This window comes from Sinohyriopsis cumingii, chromosome 2 (genome assembly GCF_028554795.1).
Source record: "Sinohyriopsis cumingii isolate HCF-2022 chromosome 2, ASM2855479v2, whole genome shotgun sequence".
NCBI lineage: Eukaryota > Metazoa > Mollusca > Bivalvia > Unionida > Unionidae > Sinohyriopsis > Sinohyriopsis cumingii.
The window spans coordinates 52,941,436-52,958,296 of NC_142962.1; the positions used below are offsets into that span (position 1 = coordinate 52,941,436).

At 35.8% G+C, this 16,861-nt stretch overlaps 1 protein-coding gene across 1 annotated transcript; it reads left to right on the forward strand.

The window, feature by feature from the left end:
- The first annotated feature begins 957 nt into the window (after positions 1-957).
- LOC149804861 (uncharacterized) lies at positions 958-3,218 on the forward strand. The gene is made up of 2 exons (XM_089951250.1): positions 958-1,166; positions 2,080-3,218. Exons 1-2 carry the CDS (start codon positions 1,112-1,114, stop codon positions 3,216-3,218), a joined length of 1,194 nt encoding a protein of 397 aa, XP_089807376.1. The 5' UTR covers positions 958-1,111.
- The last annotated feature ends 13,643 nt before the right edge of the window (positions 3,219-16,861 follow it).

The following is a 16,861-nucleotide window of genomic DNA, read 5'->3' on the forward strand; positions in this document are numbered from 1 at the left end:
CTATATTAAAATAACGCCAAACATATGTACTAAAATGTCTATTTTGACCTCTTATTGTTACTTCTCACTAAAAGCAAGTTTTATTGACATTGGGTTTTGTTTAACCCACTGTAACTATATGTTCCTGGTCCTGAATGGCAATGATGTTATGACCTCCAGTGTGGCAGCCATGGTGGCCAATACTTTCCCTTGAGCAGACACAAAATTTTGCGTTTGTATAGATCCTTAATAGACTTTAAATTGTTTAAAGATCAAACAAACAATAAAAGTTGGGATTTTTCTTTAGAGAAAAACGGTCCATCTACAGAAAAGAGTGCTTACTTAAAATAGAACAAAATACAGAAATAAATCAGTTTGTATCGATTCTGCCTTTTATTTAATCAGAAATTTTTTTAGACTGAGTTTAATCTAAAAAAAGACTACATTAGCATTGACCTCAGTCTAGGGTATGAACGGACATTCATATGTACGGGAAACGCACATTTATGCCAAAGTGATCACACTATCAAGCTTCCATCAAAGCTAGATCGACAAAAAGTGACTATATAAATAAATGATTCATATTAACTTTGATATAGGGATAGGTTAGTAAAACAATGTTGCCACGTGGAGTTCTTCATTTGTCAAGAGCCAAATCCCTGGGTAACATGTTCATAATCTAACATGAAGAAAAGAGATACACATATAAAGTACACTTACTATTAAAGCCAAGCTTTGTATTGCTTAAGGCGCATGTACGTATATATATATATATATATATATATATATATATATATATATATATATATATATATGTATATGTATACTTTGAGGTGTTGCCTTTATTTCTTTTATCGATATATTGTAGACTGTGCCGAACAGCGGTACTAGCCAATTCACCAAATGCCCGCAAATCTATCAGAAACTTATCTTTGTAGGTCATTTCATATAATTGTTCTAGATTGGTTTCGCCTTCTGCAAGCTTCAGACAGATAGACTGATAAGTTCGTACTTATAGAGCTAAACCAGTCTTGCAGTCACGAGGTCTTGTCACCAGCATCATTCTGACTCGTTTGGCGTAGGAGTACGCTAGTCGATTGCCGGCCACAAGCTCATCATCTTCGGAAGAAATATGACGTTAACAATCATCCTTCTTGTGGCACTGTGTGCGGTAACCGCGGGACAAAGTAAGTTACATTAAGAACATGTAATATGAACTTTACACCCAAAATTTAAGCTCCCTGGTATCAGTACTACTATCTATATACAGTTTATTCCACGTTAACGTATGACTTAAAATGACTTAAAATTGTGTGTATAAAGCAATTAACGATTTTAAAAGATAGCAGTAAAATTGTGTGCAGTAAAGCGTACGAATATTGAAGTCAAATAGATAAAATGAGCATTGTTTACATAAAAGTATCTATACAAAAGACAGAAAGGCTGATTGATATTATATGGATAGCAAATAAAGGCTAATTAGAAGCTGACATTTTTCAATATCCAGGGTTTCTTTGTTTTAAAAAAACTGATAACATATACACATACTAGAATGGAGCAATTTGTTTGCGTAGTTCAAATTTGCATGTGTGTGTGTGTGTGTGTGTGTGTGTGTGTGTGTGTGTGTGTGTGAGTCAAGTCAAGGAAGGTATAATATGGAAAATAGAAGATGTTATCATCCAAATAATGTCTTTCTTGGTAGGTCGTGTTAGAAAAAAATCAAAATACTGCTATAGCAAAATAGCTGTATCATATTTATTAACAGTTGTTTGTGAAATCAGGTCTAATATATGCAGTTATATATATATATATATATATATATATATATATATATATATATATATATATATATATATATATATATATATATATATATAGATATATATAGATATATATATATATATATATATATATATATATATATATATATATATATATATATATATATATATATATATATATATATATATATAAGAATTTCGCACGAGGATATAAAGATATGTCATACTTTGACGATTAATTAAAAGTAAGATAGATGATATTTTTATTTTTGCAAGCGTTAACGCATGTAAAAACTTGAGTTTATAATCTGTTTCTTAGGCTTCGATCCTAATGCCCTGAATTTTGGTAGCGCCTCCGGTGGTTCGTCCGGTGCTGCTGCTGGGTTTGGTGCATCAGGATTAGGGTCGGCCACCGGAGGCGGAGATCCAAATGCTGGATTCGGTGGAGCAGGATTTGGCGGATCTGGAGGTGCCACTGGAGGATTCGGTGGGTCTGGTGGCAGTGATGCGAACGGAGGATTTGGAGGGTCTGGATTTGGGACAGCGTCCGGGGGCAGCGATGCGAATGGTGGGTTTGGTGGAGCAGGCTTTGGTGGATCGGGAGGTGCCACTGGAGGATTCGGTGGGTCTGGTGGCAGTGATGCGAACGGAGGATTTGGAGGGTCTGGGTTTGGGACAGCGGCCGGGGGCGGTGATTCGAGCGGTGGGTTTGGTGGAGCAGGCTTTGGTGGATCGGGAGGTGCCACTGGAGGATTCGGTGGGTCTGGTGGCAGTGATGCGAACGGAGGATTTGGAGGGTCTGGGTTTGGGACAGCGGCCGGAGGCGGTGATTCGAGCGGTGGGTTTGGTGGAGCAGGCTTTGGTGGATCGGGAGGTGCCACTGGAGGATTCGGTGGGTCTGGTGGCAGTGATGCGAACGGAGGATTCGGAGGGTCTGGATTTGGGGCAGCGGCTGGGGGCGGTGATTCTAGCGGTGGGTTTGGTGGAGCAGGCTTTGGTGGATCGGGAGGTGCCACTGGAGGATTCGGTGGGTCTGGTGGCAGTGATGCAAACGGAGGATTCGGAGGGTCTGGATTTGGGACAGCGGCCGGGGGAGGTGATTCGAGTGGTGGGTTTGGAGGAGCAGGATTTGGTGGATCGGGAGGTGCCACTGGAGGATTTGGTGGATCTGGAGGAGCTGATCCGAATGCTGGCTTCGGTGGATCGGGAGGTGCAACTGGAGGATTTGGTGGATCCGGAGGTGCAACTGGGGGTTTTGGTGGGTCTAGTGCAGGTGGTAGCACAGGCACAGGCAGTGCTAATGGAGGTTTTGGGGGAAACTTTGATCCAAACGCCATGACTGGCAGCTTCGGCGGCACCGGAGGGGCAACCGGTGGCGGTGGCACGAGCGGTGGTACTGGTGGTGCCAGTGGGGGTTTCGGGGGAAACTTTGATCCTAATGCATTTGGAGGGAAATAGTCACAAATAAAGCTAATTGGTCACGAAATTTGTTCTTTATTTTATTTTATTTATATTTTTTGATTAACTTAATTACATTTTTAAATTAAAACTTGGTACACACAGGCTGGTAAAGGATATAATTACAGCTTAGATCATTAGACTATTTCAGTATAGAGTATTTCACAACTAAAAAATGGAGACAAAAATCTCTTGGTCGACATATTTTCAAAAATTGTATCATCAAGTTCAAATCTGATATATAAATCTTGTACAATTAATTTAGTCCCTAAGATACGCCATATAAAATGTGCATATGTTTAAAGCGGGTTTGCAGAGATCGTTATTCTTTTTGTCTTGTTGCTGGGTTTTTTGCGCCACTTTTAATGCAGTATGGGCTATATGATGTCGAGAAAATGGGAGCCACGTTCTTTTCCTAAGGACTGAGGCTAGAGTAGATGGCTGTCTATGACACATATTAAGATAATTTTGTATCGGGATATTGGACAATAATAATAATAATAATAATAATAATACTGTTTATTTGTAATACAGGTCGCAGGCCCATGATACATACCCATACATGAAAGCAATCATTATTGCATCTTTCGAATTGGGTGACATACAAGTATATATTACACAGTAAATACACAAGCTAATTTAAGGAGGACCCTAAATCCGGCATGTAGCACGTTTTTGTGATATTGATCTGGAGTCTTATGAAGCAGGTGTTGATGAAAAAACGGTTTCTCTAATCTTTAAGGCTTGTAAGTAACATTGTTAAATTAGTCATCAGAATTTTACTAGTATCATTTTGTATAAAAGTCCTAAATTTTTCTAAAGTTGGATTTTTATATGCAGCGGTGGGTAAATATTTTCTTCGTTATTCTCCATATAGCGGACAAGCAGTAACAAAATGGAATTCATTTTCGAAATTAACGTTACAAATTTGACATAATCTCTCAACACGCCAAATACGTTCATATCTCCCCGTCTTACCTCAGATTATAGGGATTATATTTTTAAAAAATAGCTACCTCCTAACAATTTTAGATATCTTTAAGAAGTGAATTTTACTCCCATGGACCTGTAATAACACAGTCTTTCTATTGACTTAATCTCATCCCGCAGCGTTAGCCTAAAATATCCTCACATCTCTGGCTGAGCAATCTAAGAAATGTATTTTCATGAAATACGCCTTAAGTACACCAAACATTGCCAAATAGAAGCTTTTTTTAACATTGTTATCCCAACAATCACAATTTTCCCCATCTGAACTGTAAATTCTAGCATTGTTTAGGATATCTGTCTTCCGTAATGTTTAGAATTCTAAGCCAATATTTACAAATACGTTTGTATCTTATACTCGCATGCTAATTCTTCCAAATTCGTTATACACGAATGTATTTGAAGTAGACTTAAATGTACCAAGAAGATATTTGCAAAATGACAAATGAACTTTTTCTATATCATTGGCATCGTAAAAGCCCCAAACCTCAGTCCCACAGTTAAGGATGGGAATTATCTTCGAGTCAAACATACGCAACAATCCTGGTTACGGGTTCTTTGCCAAATTTTGAAAGACTTTGCTTCATTATTTTCATAACCTTAGAGCCTGCAAGGACTAAATTTTCTGATACATATATCAAGCGTTTTTTGGAAGAAAATATGAATTTTAAATATATATAATATGATTCAATCTGTATAGCCATAGTACCACTTTTCATAACGTTTGAGATAGCCACCTCTCGAAATACAACCGCCTTTGTTCTTTCCATATTCACTTCCAATTTCCACTTTAGGCAACACGCATGAAGCCTATTGAGCACATTTTGCAACTGGTTGGCAGTGTCAGCAAAGATAAATAAAGACAAATAAACCATCTGCATACAACAGTGAAACTAGTTCCAACCTTTCTACCGACACTCCCCTGTTTCCTTCAGCTACAATGCTTTCACAAATAAAGCAAACAGCAAAGGCGATAAAACACATCATTGGCCTACGACCTAAGGACAATTAAACACGTCCGTTATAAGGTTATTGGTCTTAACAGATGGTTTTACCTCATTATAAATCGCTCCAATGAATCTTAACATTTTGCCATTTTGGTACAGTAAACGTCCCTCTATCCCTTCAAAGGCTTTTTCATAGTCAATAAATACTGCATAGCATCGACCCCTACAATGTCTTAAATATTTACAAATTAATGTACATAATATAAATATATTATCTGCGGTAGAAATACACGCACTAAATCTGACTTTCTCTTCGCCTTGCAATTCCTTTTCGCACACCCATTCATTTATCGAGTTACTTGCTACTACTACTACTACTAATAATAATAATCATAATAATAATGATAATAATGATAAAATACACGCTCTAAATCTGACTTTCTCTTCGCCTTGTAATTCCTTTTCGTACACCCATTCATTTATCGAGTTACTTGCTACTACTACTACTACTACTACTAATATTACTACTACTACTAAAAATAATAATAATAATAATAATAATGATAATAATGATAAAATACACGCTCTAAATCTGACTTTCTCTTCGCCTTGTAATTCCTTTTCGCACACCCATTAATTTATCGAGTTACTTGCTACTACTGCTACTACTACTACTACTAATAATAATAATAATAATAATTATAATAATGAATGCAATTATTTTGGGTATGTATTATTTTTTTTTGGGGGGGGGGGGGCACCAGACAGATGCCTCACCCCCACTTATCCAAAACAGGAAAAGGCGTTTTATGTGTTGTTGTTTCCAACAGGTATGTTGTTTGTTAATTTCTGTAAAAAAGAATTTTGATCCAAAAGAAAATTTAATGCATTTTTGATGGGGTATTTGTTATCTCGTAGTGTTATATATAGGGTTGTTCATTCGAGTTCGGTTTCTATCACCTTGCTCTAAATCTCTCTCCTGGGTTCTTAGTTGACCTTGACTAGAGGTCTCCTACGTCCCGTGTGTGCTATGTGTATATATGCTATATTGTGTGTGTGTGCTATATAGTTTTGGTGTAGGGACAGCACGACTTTTTCAATTCATCCCAGTTGTCTTCATATATGTTTTTATTTGGATATCACAGATCCATTTGAAAATTTTGATAAAATTTAGATATTTAAAATTTTAATTAATATTTCTGAATTATGGCGAGTGAACGGTGTACTACAGGTTTGTCATTAAAAAAAATAAACCTATTGTTTTATATGCCTGTTGGTATGTGTCGTCCTCGCATTAGTTACATTCTAGAATGAGGCCGGCTGTGCTCGAGTGTGTGTCCACATTTTCTTTATTTATTTGTATTTCTCCCGACTCGAGTTTGGCCGCCTCTTTTCTGCTTAAAATATTAACCAAAAGATCCAAAAGGGTTTTAAGAAATTTCCATAGGAGGGAAAAGAACTATACAGTAAGGGAGCTGTATAGTTAGATATTTAGTTACCAACTTGCCTATTCTCCTGTTTTTCTGTATGGTCTCCTAGTTTTCTACGTGGGGTGTTTTTCTCAGACTATTTCATGGGCCTGTTCACTTCGTGTAGCGCCATGTGACATAGCCCCATGACGTCATTGCCTCGTACTTTCCCCCACATAGATTCCCTGTCTCATACATTGGTTTCTTTTTCTTAACCCTAATAAAACTTAAGTACATTTTAATTTAGGTCCTGCTTAAGGGGTGGAATGAGGGCTCCAGCCCGCACACTGGCGGTGGCAGACCCCTAAAGGGTAGCAAACCGAAGCTCCCGTCCCATCCCCCTCCCATTCCTTTTCTTTATTTCAGTAATTTTAAAATTTGAGATATTACCAACGGGATTTAAATTGGCTCTTAATTTGATAATTTGGATGCTTAAAGAGAGTGAGAACACATGTCTGAGTTGAGGAATGAGGTGGGGGCTCTTGCCTGTGCACTGGCAGTAGCACACCCCTAATGGGTAGCAAACCAAAGCCCCCCCACCTCCAATCCCCCCTCATGGTGTCTCACACATCCTCCATACATGTTATACATATATTTATTAAGCCTACTTGTTTATTTGTATTATTTGCCCGCATGCCGTCGTGATCTCAATTATGTATGCAATGACCTTGTGCTTCTGTCAAAATCTCCATCTAGGAAGAGTATGTTATTCCTTCGGTACCGTTCTCTTTTGCAGATCTCTGTAATTAATTGTATTCTTTGGTCTTTCCTTTTTTCGCATTGTGTGATTACATGGTGTTTAGTAAAGTAAGCTCCTTTGCACAAATGGCAATTTAGTATTGATTTTATCATATTTTTCCTTAATGCAACATCCCCAGTTAGCCATGCATTGTGAAGGTATTTAAAAATTAGGCTTTGTAATTTTAGTGATTTGATTTGGGACCAGTGCTCATACACTCTTGGCCAATTGACCCCCCAGTTTTCTTGTTCTATTTTACATCTAATCTTTTTATATGTTTCCTCTTTCTTTTTCTTACAAAAATCCTTTATTTCTCTAAAATTTAATTATGAGATCCTTAATATTCCTAAATTTTCTTGATACCTCCTCTTTTTTCATTAACTGATTGTTTTTGTATATATCTGATCTGTTTTTAGGCTAAAACCAAACCAGTATATATATATATATATATATATATATATATATATATATATATATATATATATATATATATATATATATATGGCTTCCCATGGAGTCATTGGTTTTACATTTATCGTTTTGAATATGTTCAGTAAGTTTGCGCATTTTAGTAGTAGTGGGATTGGTAGTGATAACCCCACTTTTCGGTTTGACCTATACAGAGTTTTCTTTATTATATACTGTGTTTTAAAGCCCCATATAAAGTTTATTATTTCATTATCTATTTTATTCAATACTTTATTTTCTATATCTACTGATTTCATGATGTAGTTCATATTCGAGAAAAAGTATGTTTTGGCCACTTGGGCCCGATCCATTATGCATAATGGTATTTGCGCCCAGATGTTTATATATTCCTTTATTTTCCTCAGCATACTCTTATAGTTTTCTTTACCATCATTTTTCCCAAAGTAAACTGCTAGTGCTTTTACCCTCTTTTTCACTAGGTGTTGTTGGCGTCCTGGTTGGTTACCCCACCCGTTGCCTATTTTTAATATTTCTGTTTCATCATGGTTTATCTTAGATCCAGATGCTTGGCCAATTTTTTCAAATTCTTCTACTAGGTATTGGTAGGATCTGGTATCTCTTATAAAGCTGGTGCAATCGTCTGCAAGCTGGAGCATTTTGAACTCATACCGTAAGTTGGGGATTTTTATCCCTTCAATTTCTTTCGTGTTTCTTATCCTATGGCTTAAGATTTCAATCGCTATTACATATAATAGCATATGCAGTGGGCAGCCTTGTCTCACTCATCTTTGTGTGTCAAATTCTTTCGTCATAGCGCCATTTACCTGTACTTTTGAGGTTATCTTTTTGTACAGGATTTCGGTCCACCTTTGAAATATTTTTCAATACCAAATTTTTCTAAAACTTTTTGTGTGTAGTTGTGTTCTAATCTATCGAAAGCTTTTTCTTGGTCGAAAAGTACCATATTACCTTTCTGACCTGTTTCATTTATGTAATCAATTACTGCTCTTATATTTAGAATGTTGTTTTGAATATCTCTACCCCTTCCACCACACGTTTGATTTATGTTTAAGATTTTCCATATTCCTTTTTTTACTCGATTCGCTAAGATCCTACTTATATTTTGTAATCCAGATTTAGGAGGGAGATAAGCCTCGAAATTTTAAGATCTTCTTTGTCTCAATTCACTTTGTACATAATAGTTACAAATCGTTGTCTTTGTAAAACTTTACATGATTATCCGGGATATAATTTACGCGTACATAAAGTTACATAAAATAACAGATGACGCTATGGCTCATCGATTTGTAGGTCAATATATAATATATTTCATCATCCGCAACAAGTCATAGTCATGTAAAGTTTTACAAAGGCAACGGTTTGTCTGTTTTATTTGTTTGTCTTGTCTGTGTTTTGTATTTGCCTTTGAAAAAGAATCATTAAGAGTCGAAAGCGCTTAGGCTAGCTATATACTAGTTTTGCACTGTTCGTAGTCAGTTTATTACGTTTATCTTAATTAATCCCTGACACACGTGATCCCATGCTGCATCCAGTGCACTTGAAAGAACTGTTATTCGCCATATTATTTGTATTCGTTATATATAAACACACATAATGGACTAATACGACTCTACAAAAATACAGTCAATGAAATTGTCAGATCTTATCTCCTACTTAGCCACCTAAGTTGTCAACTTTATAATACTTTCATCTTTACTCCCTCTGATGGAAAAGTCGAATCGGCACAGATTGAATTGAAACCATTATAGCCATAATTACTCACAAACACCACAATCTAAAAAATTTAGTACAGATCTGAAAACAAAAATAAACAAAACTAAGTATTTTGTGCACATGAACGATATTTCCAGTGGAGGAGGGCTGTCTCTTATACTTGAATATTTTGTTTGAACCAGCTCATAAAATTATTTGTTCAATAAAACTTACCACAAGTCAGATAAATATTGACGAACAAATTTCATGGCTCTGACACCTCTCTCTCTCTCTCTCTCTCTCTCTCTTTTATGATGAACTAAGTGGAGTTGAAGTCAGCAATTCTACTAACAGCAAACCTTTTAGTTTCTAATGCGAAATTTGTTTTCAAACTTTTCTAAACATACGATGTATAGTAGTGAAGTTATTACTCGCAAATGTTTTCAAAGGTTAACATTATTAAGAACAACGTTTTTGCCCAGTAACTATTTACAGTAAGATTGGTAGAGTTCTTTCGTAGGTCCAGGGGAAAATATGCCTCTAGCTGCATTGAACTATATTCCCTAAAACTTGAGTTCTTTACCTAAACCAAATGTAATGATATGAGAATCAATGTCATTGTTACTTAAAAATGATTATGATCATGCGTTAGATTTAAGTTTACGCTCGTATCTGAATACAGATTCTATACATCAGATATAAAGTGTTCATAACTTTTACATTTTAACTCGTGTAATGTTCGACGCACAGCACAACATACGATTTTAGAGTTGTGCATAAGCTCTTGACAATGTAAGTCCTGGTTTTGACATAAAGTTTCACAAAGAAAAAAATAACATAAATTGCCATGATGACTATTGGATGAGATGTTTTGTCCCAGAATTCATTACAGTTGCTGATCTTAGAATAAGAAATTGACCGAAGCTTTGAGGTCGGATTTCTCGCACGCATTTGATCATAACCAGAGAAAATATATGCCGCTTTTTTATTTTTCCTTAAAATATCTCTGTAAATTTGTAAATTGTTGCTGGGTAAGAACTGTGATTTCTGCAGCCTGACTTTTTTGGTGCAAGCCTTTTACGTTTTATTAAGACAAGGTTTTTGTAATTTCTTCCTTCACAGTAATTCAGCAAATTGAACAGCATTGTATATATTTGAATCAGATTTACAACTATTTATTTTATAATTCGGGTATGTATTTTCTTTTTGAATGATTCGTACCTGGTTGGATTTGTGTTTCCAGGTTTCCTTCCGTTCATTGTCCATGCCTAAATATATTTATACAAGGTTTTATATTACTTGTTTAGGTTCGAATAAACAGTAACAAAAGAAAGAGTGAAAACAACAAGTGTCTCAGTGATTTCTGAATCATGGTCAGAAACTAAGTCAGAAATAGAAACAATGTCTCTATTATTAAATATTTATGAAAAGATTCAGGTCAAACTTAATTTTCTAGTAAACAAAATTACATTACATTGACATGTAATGAAACTAAAAATATAAAATAAATAAAACTTCCAAGCAGACAATCAAATTAAATCAATATCTATTAAACTAAATATACATAACAAAGGCCTGTACTACCCTCCTCAGGCAATAGACCCTTCGGGTGATTTCATTTCCCTGATAAAGTCAGTGATCATTTCCTTGGATCACTTCTTTTGTGTCTATTTATGTGTGCGTATTGAATGCTGTTTAGCAATAAGTGTTTATGTTGGGATTGACATTCATAGATCATCAATTATTTTTCTTATTTCTCTTAGTTTTATTAGGTGAAAAGAAATAAGTCACTTGGAAGGAGGACACAAATTGAAAAAATAGAAGGTAGAATATTTCGGGCATGTGGGGTGGTAAAAGGCGACACTTGGCTGTAGCGGTTGCTACTGGTGGTGTGGTACTATGAGGTTGTACCTTTTTACCAGGTGTCCGCTTTACTTGGCTATCGTTATGTACAGGGTGATCGCCCTCGGTATTGTTGCCCGGATCGAGTACATCATAAAATAAAGTGTGAAATTATAGATGGAATAAAAAGAGATCTGAGCAGATATATAGAACAGAATGACACGAGCTCCCGTACAAGGAAAAACAATTTTTTAAAATCAATTACATAAACAACTGGGATAATACATTGCATTAGGAAGATACACTTCGTTTTGGAATAAACCTTTCACCGATTTCAAACACAAATATATTTATATAAATAGCCGGTTTGTTTTAAATGATATAATTAGTTCATCATATAATCGAGTGAACGATCAAAGTCATTGCCTTTTACAGCTTCATAACCTGCTTATTCCTGTTCACTCCAACTTCACTATGGTGGTTCCTCCAGGTCTTTCGCTTTTTCCCTTTTCCGACCTCCCTACTGTCTCGCCTTTTTTCGGCCCTCAAACTTTGTGTGAGTAGGTGGGTACATAAGTATGTAGATACTTGGATAATCAGTTATATGGATACGTCAGTGGATAAGTCGATGGAGCTATTTCCCCTTTCAAATAAACAAAATCAACCTAAATAGTATGTCAGTTCTCCTACTGGGAACAAATCATGACTCTCCTCTCGTTATGTCAGATATCGTTCTATCGGAATTCGAAGAGACCAAAGGCTTTCTGGTCAAGCTAAACATGGCAGACCATAAACAAACATAGTTTCACGCTATTGATATACTTCCCAATGGCTATTTCATCACTGATTCACATTAACATTACAAGAGACATAACGGTTCCGTTTTCGTCTCACTTACACAAATGAATGAATGAAATTCTTAAATGCTTTAACTACGTTATTTTTAGCGAATACACACATTCAAGTCTTTATCATACGTGAGATCATCTAAGATCAGAGATTTCAGAGGGATTATCGTAACTCATATCTACTAATAGTAATGGATGAAATATTTAGATTCCTATAACAATCAAGACGACAAATTCAAACAATTCGTCAAACTTCTATAATGAAGATCATTGTACGGAATCAGATAGATTAACTCAAACCCATTTAAGAGAACTGATCTACAGATTTAAACAAATAAATTCATGCGAATATAAACAAAATAAATTCAAGTAAATAATTATATTGGTATCAATGAACTACATGAAATTCAGGCAAATACAGTGTGCTCTCAAGCTTTGCTCGCTTCTACCGATAAAATTGTGTCCGTTGACTTTCAAGACACCCGGTCCCTTTGACCAATGTTTTACGAGAGTATTTTTTCCCAATGCAGTCTCAGAGTCCCTTTTATTTTCACTCTTACAAGAAAATTGCAGACTGACCAAATTTCCTTCGATGAGGCAATTTAACCCCAAGAAATTTTCGTGTGGAAACCCCGCCTCTTATTTAGCGTAACCACTGAGGATTACATATATTTACCGCCTTTTATAACTAGGCGCCAAAATTGTGGTCAGCATGACTTATAGAATTCCAAACAACAGACCTGGAAATACTTCAAATCTAACATTTCCAATATAAAATTTAAGTTAACCGTCCCTTACTATTCGTCTAACGGTTAAGTGAACGAATGCTTAATTAAGAATAACTTCCTCTTCCGACACCGACATTAGAAATCATTTCAGTATAGCGATTTAACAAGCACATGTCCTCATAAATCTAATTAATTGTTCTCTGGCCCAAATTAATGTATTCTTCATAGAGTGACAGAAATTTGCATTCTTACACTGGCCTCTGTGACCTGGTCTTCATAACATGCTTCCTTCACTTTATTCTACCCCTAACCTCTGCCGTGAGAAAGAATATTTTTGCACTGAAAGTTTATGTGTTAATAGTTTTAATCTTGAAAACTCTCAGGTGTTAGTTTTGTACTTGTGTTTCCCCTAATGTTTTTGTTGTGTAACGTTTAATATTGCAGGGCCAGATGAGATAGAGTCCGGACCTACAACCTACCGCTAAAAGATAAGAAAGCATACACACAGAAATGTACAGTTGCTTTTCACTTGAAAATTTATCATCGTTTTATTATTGCGCACGTTTATTGGGTATTATTGATACTGGTTAAACATACACATATACTTTTGCTTTGGTGAGCTTTTGTGGACAATGAGAGTCCTTTCGAAATTTTGGACCCCCTACCATCACCACTTGACCTGATCTGGTCCCTGTATTGTTATTCCCCACCCCCCACCCCCCGAAATTCCGGTGTGAGCGTTTCTACTTCGCGTTAGTAGTACTGGTCCTACACCTCCATTATTTCTTACTTAAAGGGGCACTTCTTTCTGTTTCTTTTGTTTCCTGCATGTAGTCATCATGCAAATCTAAGCTAGGATCTGCAATTTTCTTGTTGCTGCTGTTGTTGTTGTTGTGGCTTTAACGCCATTTTCCAGCACATGATAGGTTATACATGCCGGCCAGTATATATGGTGGAGGAAAAATCCGGGAAACCCATGGAAAGAACCACGGTCCAACTGGAAGTTGTTGACGAACTTTCTCAAATACACCCGTTCGCCAAGTACAAATTTCAAGACATGCGGAGCGAGTTGAGAATGTTCAGTGATTTCAAAGGCTAGCACCATAGACCACCCGGGGACCGGAGCCCATGATTTTTCTTTTTCATTGTTATATTGTTATCTGGAGTGTTTCTTTCCTCCCGTTCCTGGCGGGGAAGCCGTGCAGTTCCTATCTTAAGGACGCCCTCTCCTGTTGTGAGAGGTATGTCTGACTGCCCTTCCCAGGAATGCACCCCGCCTCCAATACCGCCACCCATCCCACCCCGCTGCGTTTCAGGCTGACAGGACCACACACTTAATATATATTTGCTTAATTAATTACCCGTCCTAGGACAGGATTAGAAAAAAGGTAAAATGAGTTAAAACGTCCAGATCAGCTAATTCAAAAGAAAATTTGAAAATAAAAACACAAAATAAAGTTTTAAAAACGTGTATGCCACCGCGAGATTCGAACTCGCAACCACTTGTTTGGCAGCCTAGACTCACAGAAAGACAAACATGGGTGTTTATATATAAGACGAGGTTAAATTCCCGTCCTAGGATGGGAATTAAAGAAGTAAAAATAAATAAATAAATAAATTGGGATAAGCGAGTTTAAAAGAACATTTGTGGATTACTATTTTGGGATGCTGCCTCTAATTTCGCACTCGTGACCTCTTGTTTGGCAGCCGGGACACACATAAAGACAAATGTTGCGTGTCTGTATAAGATTTGCCAGGGTTTCTACCGTGTCGTATTTCTTCTTTCAAGTGAAAATATGGCTCTACTATGCATGATCATGATATCTATAATGCAATTTATTTCTTCATACAGATGTTTGTTATTTATATCCGTTGTGTATAGTAGGCTTTCTGTCTGAAAGGAACAATTCTGAGTTGTGACTTTTGCACTTAAATCTTTCTCTCTTCTGCATGTGTTGTGCAGTTCAATGTCGCATGTTTTTTGTGTGTGTCTATGCCTGTGTTTTACATAAAGGGTCATAGACACAGACCCCCTTTTATCCCGTTAAAAAATCCTATTTAAAATATGTTCTAATTACTTGTGTCTAAGGTGTGAGATATTTTGTCCTGCTCCATCTTTGCTTCAAATACTTATTCTGCGTGTGGGTAATATAATTTCTTGTCAATGGTATATATCATATTATCCTAAAAATTTACCGAATTAAACACATAACATATTTTACTATACATATGTCTGAACGACCTATATTCGAGCTATTATAGTCAAGTGTGCATGTGACTACACTTGGAAGTTAGTTCTTTAGTTAGTTTTTCTAAAATTTGGTTAATGTTTATAATCATAAATCCCCCCCCCCCGTCACTCATAGAGCCTTTACATGTGTCGTTAAATGCAAGTACAGGGTGGTTCCCTCGCCAGTCACCTAGCAACACAATTTCAGTTTTTGGGTGATTGATTTTTTTCTCTTAGTGCTTTCCCAAAGTCCACAAATTCCTTTTCTAATTGTTTGAAGAGGTAGATATCGAAATAAACTCTGTATAGCCATTAACATACTGTAACATTTTTAGTTCCTTTTTGAGGTTGGGGATTTTTATTTCCTTTATATTTGTATTGTTATGTATTTTTATGCGGAGGGCTTCTAGTGCTATTAAATATAATATCATCGATAAGAAACAATCCTGTCTCGCTGAACGTTCGATATTAAATTTCTTATCGTGTATATAAAAAAACTATATCGATGTCACTATGCTCTATTCTGTCAAATGCTTTTCTTGATCTATAAGACTAAGGCTCCTTTCTCTCCTTTACTTTTTAATTTTACGATAATTATGTTTCCAATACATGTTTTATTTATGTTTAACAAGGATCTGACTAATATATTTTATAGTCTGTATTTAAAAGATATATCGGTATCCAAATCAATCGGTCTTTTACATCTCCTTTCCCTTTATACATAAGTGTTTTAATCCTTTCTCTCGTCTTGAACGTCATTCCAAATTCAAAAATAATGCGAGAATTATCCAAGCATAACATTTTAGTAGTCCCAATAACAAAATGTTCTACTGATTTCACATTCGAACCCCGACGAAAAATCCAAGATGGAAAATGACGACGTATGCTACAAACGGAAGTGTTGATGTCTACATTTCCTCGTAGAAATTAAGAATAACCACTCCGGTTTCTGATTGCTGAATAAATTGTTATAAAAAAACTGTCATTGTTCCACAATATTATATGAGCACACTTATTTTCCAGAAAAATAACAGAATTAACCCTTTTGAATCAAAGTAATTTGAAATACCTCCAAACCAAGTAATTTGAAATAACTCCAAACAGCACAAAATAAAACAAACAGTTTAACGGCCCAACTTCTACTGAGATTAATTCTCCAAAACATGGGTTATATGACAAGGGTCACATGATCATCTTTTTGAAGTTTATAGAAGCAAGTACTTGTTACAGCTCACGTTTACCCAATGTGACCTATACGAAAACCAATCACTTTACTCCAAGAAATAAAAAAATAAAAAATTGTTTATATCATAAAGAGAAGGTTCCATCATGACATTGGAAACAACCAATCATTTTAAAATAAAATAGAACTTGCTTACGAAGATTGCTGCAAATTCTGGAACAAGGTCACGATTTAGATCAACACCTGGAGGTTATGAACTAACAGTCAAGGTCAAACTATTTTCTAAAAAAAAGTATCATCTCTAGTGAATGACATTACATTACAATATCATGTAATGAAAAATAATTTTAAAAAAAACTGGCAAACAATTAAATTGAAATAAACATATATTAAATCAGATATAATTAAATAAAATATGCATAACAATATACAGTCTCTAATATTGGAATTAAGAGACGTTTGAAGGTAATATAAAAATCTAACGTTAAACCACCATAACCAGGTGTTTTGCCTTGTTGGAGATGTTCG

Coding starts and splice junctions, on each gene's coding strand:
- LOC149804861 (XM_089951250.1), top strand. CDS start 1,112: ATGACGTTAACAATCATCCTTCTTGTGGCACTGTGTGCGGTAACCGCG. Junction 1,167..2,079: donor TGCGGTAACCGCGGGACAAA/GTAAGTTACATT, acceptor TCTGTTTCTTAG/GCTTCGATCCTAATGCCCTG.